General features: G+C 35.7%; 1 protein-coding gene across 2 annotated transcripts in view; it reads left to right on the top strand.

Moving 5' to 3' along the window:
* Positions 1-269: 269 nt before the first annotated feature.
* The window catches only part of OXR1 (oxidation resistance 1), a 327,815-nt gene continuing 319,077 nt past the window's right edge, over positions 270-9,007 (top strand). Inside the window, exon 1 of one of the 2 annotated variants that reach the window (XM_058668552.1) lies at positions 270-399. In XM_058668552.1, coding sequence (XP_058524535.1) covers positions 377-399 — 23 coding nt within the window. In that variant the 5' untranslated portion in view covers positions 270-376. The remainder of the gene's footprint in view (positions 400-9,007) is intronic. The other variant, XM_058668554.1, reaches the window with a different exon arrangement.

The raw sequence follows: 9,007 nt of genomic DNA, 5'->3' as shown, positions 1-9,007 counted from the left end.
TATTTTATGCTTTAGGAAATGAGCATTTTATTAATCTTTCAATTCATTTTAAAGATATTCACTCAATCATGTAATTGGTTTAATGTTGTCTTTTTGGGATATGTCCTATATTTAAGGAACATGATTTTTCATTTTATGTCTTTTAGCATGATAAAGCTATTGACCTGAATGAAGGGAATCCGTGATAAGGTGTATAGAACAGGTTTTAAGGATTAACTCATATTTCTTTTGCTTACAGGTCATCTTAAACCCTGAGTACCTGAGTGTTTAGTGAATCATTCCAGTTGCAAAGCTGAGATTGCCAGGGGTCCTTACTACTTGACCTACGGATTTCCTACTTTGAAATTAATAGAAGTCTTCTCTACACACTGCTGAGATGTCTGTATCTAATCTGTCTTGGTGAGTGAATGACTTCCTGAACTAAAATGCCAGTACATGCTTATCATGAGCAACATTCTGTGAAAGAGTTGTGTCGCCGAAACTTGGGCAAAGGGGGAACTTTAGAAATCTGGTTTACAGAGATTATTGCCTTGTGTTAGGATAAGGAAGGCAAACTGGAATTAAAAGCTGGGCACTGTCATGGCTATGGGATCCAGGGCCTCTGGAAAGGATTCACACTGTATCCCAGCAACATTCAATAACTGTCTATGCAACACATCAACAGAGGACTTGGTATGAAATGTCTTTTAATGATTCCTTTCTATTGGTGTCTTCCCAGGCACAGGAGTAACAAACTTTGAGTGTGGTTGTAAAGGTGGAGTAGAAATGTGCTTGTCAGTAGTTATTTCCTGCAGGGTTTGCATTTCAGCAAATCTACCTAAATTTAATAGAATGGAATTCAAATAAAGAAGTGAAAACTTTTTAATGGAACATATCTCTAGGTAGTTGGTGTATTCTGAATATGTGTTGATTTTCAGTTCATGTTTAAAAGCTGTTTGTAATTTTAAAATAAGCAGGGCATACAGTTGGTTTCTTTTTCTGGAAAATAGTAAACTTTCCTATGGCAATGAAAAATATTATTATAGGGTTGATTTTGAAGCCATCTCTTGAACTTTTAATTTTTTATGTAAGTGCTGTTGATTCAAATTTACAATATTCAGTGGGTGAATGTAAGGAAAATCTGATAGTTTAAGATTGTACTACATTTTGTGTCAAATATATAGATAACACCAGATTTAAGAGTTGCTTTCTGGTTTGTCTGGTGGTATAGAATCTGTGTGTCTGAAATCTGTAAGAATTCTGTCCACATCACAAGTTCAATTTTTACAGACATGATTCTTGAATGTTTTCACCCACCAATACTCTTGAATCTGGCTGAAACAATTGTTTCACATTAGATTTCCATGCAAGCACCTCATATTTCATTTTGCTTGTGTCATCCCACCTTTAGTTCTATGGTGTTTGATATATTCATTCTTCCTTGTGGCATTTGAGCTCCCTTGGTGCTTCTATAGAAATAGAAAAGAAAGTAAATCTAAGATATGCAAAGCAAGCCAAGTGATTTTTGTCGCTCATACTTCATAAATCATTAGCTGTCTTTTTTTCTTGCTTACCCTGGAATCATTCTGTGCTTGCTAACATGGTCTTAGCCATATGCCGAGGAGCAGTATCATGTACACATTTGAATAGGGCTGCATAATAACTCATCCGTCTCATTAGGAATTCCTGAGACACATTAACTCACTAATGTTTTTATTATGACCCATGATCTGGCTCTCTATTTTGAATTCAGAAACCAAGATGTGAAAATATTAACTGACACTGAGGGCCAACTTGACTGACAGCTCCATCATTCATCTAAGATAAAGCATGGAGGCTTTGTCCGTCCCGACCAGTGTGTTCTGTGATTGTAGTGGGAAACTGCATGGGAAACTAAGTAGGCAGTTTGGCTGATGAACACTTAACTCTAAGCAGGAGAGTTCCTTGCTTCCATTAATGCTCATTGGAATTAGGCGTGCCTTGCAGGACATAGCTGTCAGTAAGATATGCATCTGCCATCACCAACGTCTATCTCCCTGGGCAATTTCATCATTGGTAGGAGCAGGGTGACACTCTCTGGGTTTGTCTCTGTGACTCTTCTGAGTTCTTTTTCTGTCAGGCTGTTCTCTGCTTGGCTTTCTTGTTAATGTTAGTATTGAGTTGAGAGTCAGTACTTAACTTCAGTCTGTGGACAGTTTGGTCTGTTTACCATCTTGTTGACTCAGTGACCTCTTTGCCCGAGACCCACAGCTTCAAAGGACAATTTAATGAACATTTTACATATTAAAAAAACACAAAAGTTTAAAAATGTATAATTTTTGTAACATGCAAGTTAAATTATTATTGAAATAATGTTTATATTTAACTCATAACAATCACTTTTAATAACACTGCACTGATGTTAAGTGACATAACCCTCATGGTAACATGAACAGGAATGAAGGATTATTATTTACTTTTTCATAAATGATGAAAATGAGGCACAGAATATCAAATAACTTACCCAACATGACACAGCCGCTCCATAACAGATTTCACAGGTGAACACAGGCCGTCTGGCTCAATGAGAGCCTTGATTCCTAAACTATCTGTGTCAAACTTGACGCTTGCTCTGTGCCTGAAGCCTGGAGGAAGGTGTGGTGGCTCTCATTGCCCACTGCAGTGGTTCATTCCCTCCTATAGAGGGTAAGCGCCTAAGAAACACTGACTTGAGTTTAGCTCATGCAGTTTTCCCAAAAGTCAACAAAATATTTGACTTTGATTTTTGACAGATTGGAAGCATAATAAAGCCTGAATTTGAGTTATTGATATATTGACCAAGTTTGTAAATAGTAAAGTATCTTTATTGAATATACTCATAGTTTTATGTCTTCTTATGAGTATTGAGTCTTCTAATAACACAATATTGTAATAAAAGGTGCAAACTAATTGCTTTCATTATTCAAAAGCTTTGATCTTAGAATACATCTTAGAAAAGATGCAAAATTAGAAACCTAGAAATTGCATTGTCAAACTTTTTATAAAAATGAAAACAATTTATATCATTTTGACATTTTCTTAAGTTTATTTATTTAGTTAGAAAGTCAAAGCTGCAGAGAAGAGAGAGAGGGAGAGACATGCAGAGAGATAGATCTTTACTCATCTCCTGGCTTACTCTGTAGATGGCAGCAACAGTCAGTGTTGGGCCAGTCTGAAGTTAGGAGCCAGGAAATTCTTCCAAGTCCTATATGTGGATGGCAAGAGCTTAGGGCATTTTCTGATGCCTTCCTAGGTCATTAACAGGGAACTGGATTGGAGGTAGAACATCCAGAGCTTGAGCCAGTGCCCTCATGGGATGCCTGCTTCCATAGCAGTGCAACTTACTATGCCACAATGCCAGCTTCTGGCATCTGCATTTAACAGGAGGAAACTGTGGAGAGACAGATGCTATCAATTTATTTTGAATAAGGAAGAGTGAAATCAGGATCTTCTTTCAAAAGTTTTCTTCATCACTATTCTGCAAAACATTTGTTCTTTTTATACTGTGTTAAATTGCTGACTCTCAGGAACAAGGCTGATGTACTACTATTTTCAGCAGCAAAGGAAGTAAGAAACTTGAACTGTCTATTATTACAGCAATCAGAATGCAAAGGGAAGGATGTGGACCAGGAAAAAAATATAAAAGAATTATAAAGCAAGTTTTTATTTATAGTAGCAGCGAAAATTCAAAGTTGTCAACAGTCTTTTACTATAGAAGTAGAAAAAATAGAAAGGCTGAACACAATTAAAAACTGATATTCCCAACTGACAAAAAGATATCTCTTTATGATAACATCAGTTTATTTATCAAGATAGTGTTTACAGTGATGGAGTTATTTGTACATACAAGGGCCATTAATTTATGTTAATGAATTTTGTATCCATCTACACTGTCAAACTCTCTTATCAGTCCCTGTAGTCTATTGAGTCTTTCAGTTCTGCTATGTAGAGAATCATGTCATCCGCAGACAGAGATAACTTAAATTTCTCATTTCCTATTTGAACTCCTTTAATTTCTTTTTTCTTGCCTAATCGCTCTGGTAAGGATTTCCAATACTGTGTCGATAGCAGTGCTAACACTGGACGTCCTTATCTGGCCTTAGTGGAAAGGCTTCCAGTCATTTCCCATTTTGTACGATGCTGGCATTTGTTTTTTTCGTATATTCGTATATTCTTTGATTGTGTTGTGAAATCTTCCTTATATGCCTACCTTGCTTGGAGTTTTTAGCATAAAGTTTTGTTCAATTTTATCAGTGGCTTCTTTGCATTTATTGAGATGGTCATATGGTTTTTCTTTTTCAATTTGTTGATGTGGTATATCACATTTATCGATTTGTGTATGTTAAACCATCCTTGTGTGCCAGGGATAAATCCCACATGGTCTGGGTGAATGGTCTGTATAATGTACTGCTGAATCTGTTGCTCGTATTTTGTTGAAGATTTTTGTGTCTGTTCATCAGGGATATAGCTTTGTAGTTCTTATTCCGTGTTGTGTCTCTATCTGGCTTGGTATTAATGTGATGTTGGTTTCACAGAAAAAAGTTTATAAAGATAGCCTCCCATTCTGTTGTTTTGAATAGCTTGTGGAAGATTGAGGTACATTCTTGAAACATTTGGTAGAATTCAGCAGTGAAGCCACCTGGTACACGGCTGTATTTTAGAAGTAGCTTTTTTTATATATAATTCACACATTCAGGGAAAGCATCCTGGATGTTTTTTCTTTATGTCTGCCTTTTCCTTGAGGACTGGAATAATTAGCAAAGCAAATTCTTATTTTTATTCTTAATCACTGGTGCCAATAGACATAAACTACCTCTAAGAGGAGATTGTTTGCTGAGCTTTGCTTTGCTTCAAAGGTGGCTTTCAGTCTGAGGCTTTCAGGTTCTGTTCTCACAGGGACTAATTAGTCTCAAATCTGCACTTGTGACCTTTTTCTTCTGCCTTCCTAAACTCACCATTGTTCATAAGTCATTAGAAAGTTGATGAATCATTATCAACCAATAACCAGTTTGGAGAAAAAAGTGTGCTTAGTAAAATCAAGAGAATTGCGGAAATTGGAAATGGGTGACCCAAATCTTTGAATGTCATCCAGGTTAGAGAGCAGAAGTGCTTTTCTTTAGAGTGCATCCTTGTATCATTCTCCTGGGATTCATAATTTACTCTCTTGGGAAAGCAGTACAATGATTAATTACACTACAATTTCCTTAATGGTAGAAACTCTAACAGGCAGTATGTTCAAACTCTTACATCTAGTTTTATGAAACACCAGTTTCAGATTAAACAGTTATGATAAATACTAATAACCTGCCTGTAATTCAGTTGTTAAAATAGCTGCAAAAGCCAAAGTGTGGTGTTTTCAACATGATGAAATAAAATTGCCTTTAAAAAAATAAGTAAAGACATGTGTTTGAAAGGCAGAATTACTCAGAGATCAGTCATTTGCTGGTTCATTCCCCAAATGGCTGTAACATCCAGGACTGGCCCAGGTGGAAGTAAGGAATTGGGAATTCTACTTGAAAATGCCACATGTATGTAGGGGTACAAGTAATTGAAACATTTGCCATTTCTTTCCTAGGGTCATTGCAGGAAGCCAGATTAAAAATTAGAGCAACCAGGATTCACACTGACACTTGTGGGAGGTCAGAGTGACAAACACCAGTTTAACTCACTGTACTATAGCACCAACCATTAAGAGTGACTCTCTCAAGTCTTAAACACCATAATTTGCTGTTCATGTATAAAATTATCAGCTATTAAGCTATCCTGGTTTATAGCTATATCTCCTTTTTGTTTATAAGTTATTAGACTTTATTTTTACTCTTTTTTATTTTCTTTTTAAAATTTTTAATAGATTTCAACTTGGTTTAAAGACTTTCAGTTTACTTAAGAGGGGGGCAACCACTTTGCAATATGGTTGGATCATAACTGCAACAATTCAGTCCGTTTGTTTATTCTTGGTATTATTTTTCACTTTTGACAGTAGCTTCATTGTCAAGCATTTCGAGGATAATTTAGAGTTAGTTTTGGCATGAACAGTAATTTTAAAGTATACCTGTACAAAGGGAGAGATAAGCTAATATCATATAATTGTATCTAGCTTGACAATATATTGCATTTATTTAAATTATAAATATTTTAATATTTATACTCATCTGTAATTTTATTAAACAAATTATTTTAAGATCTATTTTTTCTGTTTGTACTACGAGAAACTGAGGTGGGTGCTTTGGAGGGAAGGAGGATGAGACAAAGAAAGAAAGATTTTCCATATGTTGGTTTACTCCCCAAGAGGCCAAAGCTGCCAGGGTTAGGCCTGGCAAAAGCCAAGATTCAGGAACTCTCCTGTGGGTGGCTGGGATCCAAGTACTTAGGCCATCTTATGCTGCCTTCCTAAGAAAATTAGTAGATAGTTGAATAAGAATTAGATCAACCAGGTCTTAAACTGGCACTGACAAGTGATATTGGGATTTAAGTGACTATAATGGGCTGTGTTCAATGCTGTAGCCAGAATGATGAATGAAGTTGAAGTCTCTCTTCTCCTGAAGCTCAAGTTGAATATAAACCAATGATCCAATGTTATCGTGTAGGTTGCATTTTTTTTTAATAATCAAGGTATGTAAGTATGATGGTAGAGGCTGGAGAATCCTTTGAAAAGACCTCCCACAACAGGCTGTTATATGGAGAGGGAATGAGCTACATAGTTCTTCAAGGAAACCATTTAAGATAAACAAACAGGAAGATGCAAAGGCCCTGCAATTATGATGTACCTGATAGTGTTGAAGAACCATCAAGGGAGTCAGGAAGTAGAAAACAGCCAATATAGAAGGAGAAACTAACAAAAAATGAGCTTTAGGCAGACACAAGGACCCATACTACTTAAAAGAACAGCTGAACTGTGTTCAAAATGTGATGGAAAACTTTGCCTTCAGTAGGTGCAATTTCATGTAAGTTTTTTTTTTATTAAAAATCAGTGAATGAAAGAATTGTTCAGTGTAGATCTCATTTCTAAATGCAAAAGAGCTTCTCTGTGATGATCTATGCTTATGAAAATAATTTATGTTTAAAATAAAAAAAATATTTGCTGGACATGGTCAGTAAGGTACCAAAATGAAAGATAAAAACATCGGTAAACTTGTGCACTGTAACTCGAGTTCAGGGCACTGATTAGTATGGCTGTTTTCCCCGGTACTAGTTTTCCACTTCTAGTTTCCTTCTAATGCAGATCCTTACAGCACTGATGGTTCAGGCAATTGAGGTTCTGCCAGATAAATGGGAGACTTGGATTAAGTCCTTAACTTGAGTCCATGTGGCATCTTGAGAATGAACAAGAGGATGGAGGAACATATGCTCTCTTGCTGCCTCCTTCGAGCCCACACAGAAAAAATTTTAGAAAATATAGTAAAATGATTTTGTTGCTAATACAGCCATTTTCTGTTACCAACTCTAAAAGCCATCAACTCTGAATAATTAAGTACATAATATAAAAGAGTTTTTAGAAACATTTTTCTTACATTAAACATTTTCACAGTAGATAAATTAGTGTTTTATAAACTGGAAATTGAGAATATGTTATCACTATCTAACTTGCATGTTATGTTTATTTTCAATTTTTCTTCCCACATTAAGCTTAAAACTAATTTTAATATGTAAACACAGTCACTAAACAAGCAACTGCCTACTATTTTTCAGTCATTTAGCATGTTTTGGTTTAAATGAGGAGTCAGGTGGAATGCATCATCTGTGTAAGTGATATCACATGTTGTGGAGAGAATGCTGTTATAAAATTACTAAGTGTCCGTTTTGGAAAAATTTACCCTTCTAAGATGATGACCTTTTAGGTTTTCTGTGAAGGTACTGGTTAATGGTACTGGCTATCAATGGAATTTAGAGTAGTTTCTTTTTATGTGTTAGCAAAACAGAAATTGGAAACAGCATTGATGCCCACCTCTTTCTCATCTTGGTATATATTTATATGTATGTGTTTCATTGGATCATAGGCGCTGCAATCCAAAGTATGAATTATTAATGCAATTTGATTCAGATAAATTCAAAAATCATCCATATAGATCTGCTACTTTTGTTTGGCAGTGAGTATTAGTTCAATATTTTGAGAGGACTTAAATATGACTGAATTGCCTAAAATCGGATAAAATTATCTTATAAGCATAGGAATGTGCAACCTGTTAAAGTCATTGTGAGTCAGTGACCATCTTGGGAGGCACAGCTAGTTTAGTCTTCCTGTGGATCTCTATTGTGATGACTCGAAAGTATCTCCATAGCTTACAACTAAATCTTTCCTTCTGCTGCTTTGCAGTCATTTAACATTTATGCAATTTGTTTTCTCTTTTTCAATAACTAAAATTAAAGTTCCTCTACTGAAGATTTCAGACAAAATCTCCTCATCCACTCTCCTCTTCTTTCTTGCCAGGTTACTGTTCAATACTGTTAAATTTGTTATGTCCAAATAATAAGAAACTTTTTTTCATTAGTAACTAGGCTTGAACCTATGAATGTGTTTTAATTCCCCCAAAATTTGGAAAGCTAAATTCTTTCATATTCATTCTTGAAAAGGTTATGTGGATAATAATATGATGAGTTGAAATGAGAAGTTGTAGATATGAAGTTGAATTTAGGTGAAAGTTTGCCTTTGACATACATCTTTTTAAGTAAAATGATGGGTGATTTTTAGTTACTGAGTACTCAGAAGACAGAGTGACTGCTACTGGGCAGATGAATTCCCGGAGAACTGGGCCCATCATCCTCTCTGTTCCCATTGTGAGCTCAGGCTACAAGCTGAGGTTCTGAGATATCCACCATGTTTCCTCACTGGTACATTTCACTGAGGAGGGATAAGTATCATTTCAAATTGGTTTTAGCTTTCTTTTTTTTTTTTTTTAAAGATTTATTCATTTTATTACAGCCAGATACACACAGAGGAGGAGAGACAGAGAGGAAGATCCTCTGTCCGATGTTTCACTCCCCAAGTGAGCTGCAACGGGCCAGTACGCGC

Source organism: Ochotona princeps, chromosome 9, assembly GCF_030435755.1.
Source record: "Ochotona princeps isolate mOchPri1 chromosome 9, mOchPri1.hap1, whole genome shotgun sequence".
Classification (NCBI taxonomy): domain Eukaryota; kingdom Metazoa; phylum Chordata; class Mammalia; order Lagomorpha; family Ochotonidae; genus Ochotona; species Ochotona princeps.
Note: the sequence above shows the minus strand (reverse complement) of the source record. Positions and strands in the feature narration are given on the sequence as shown.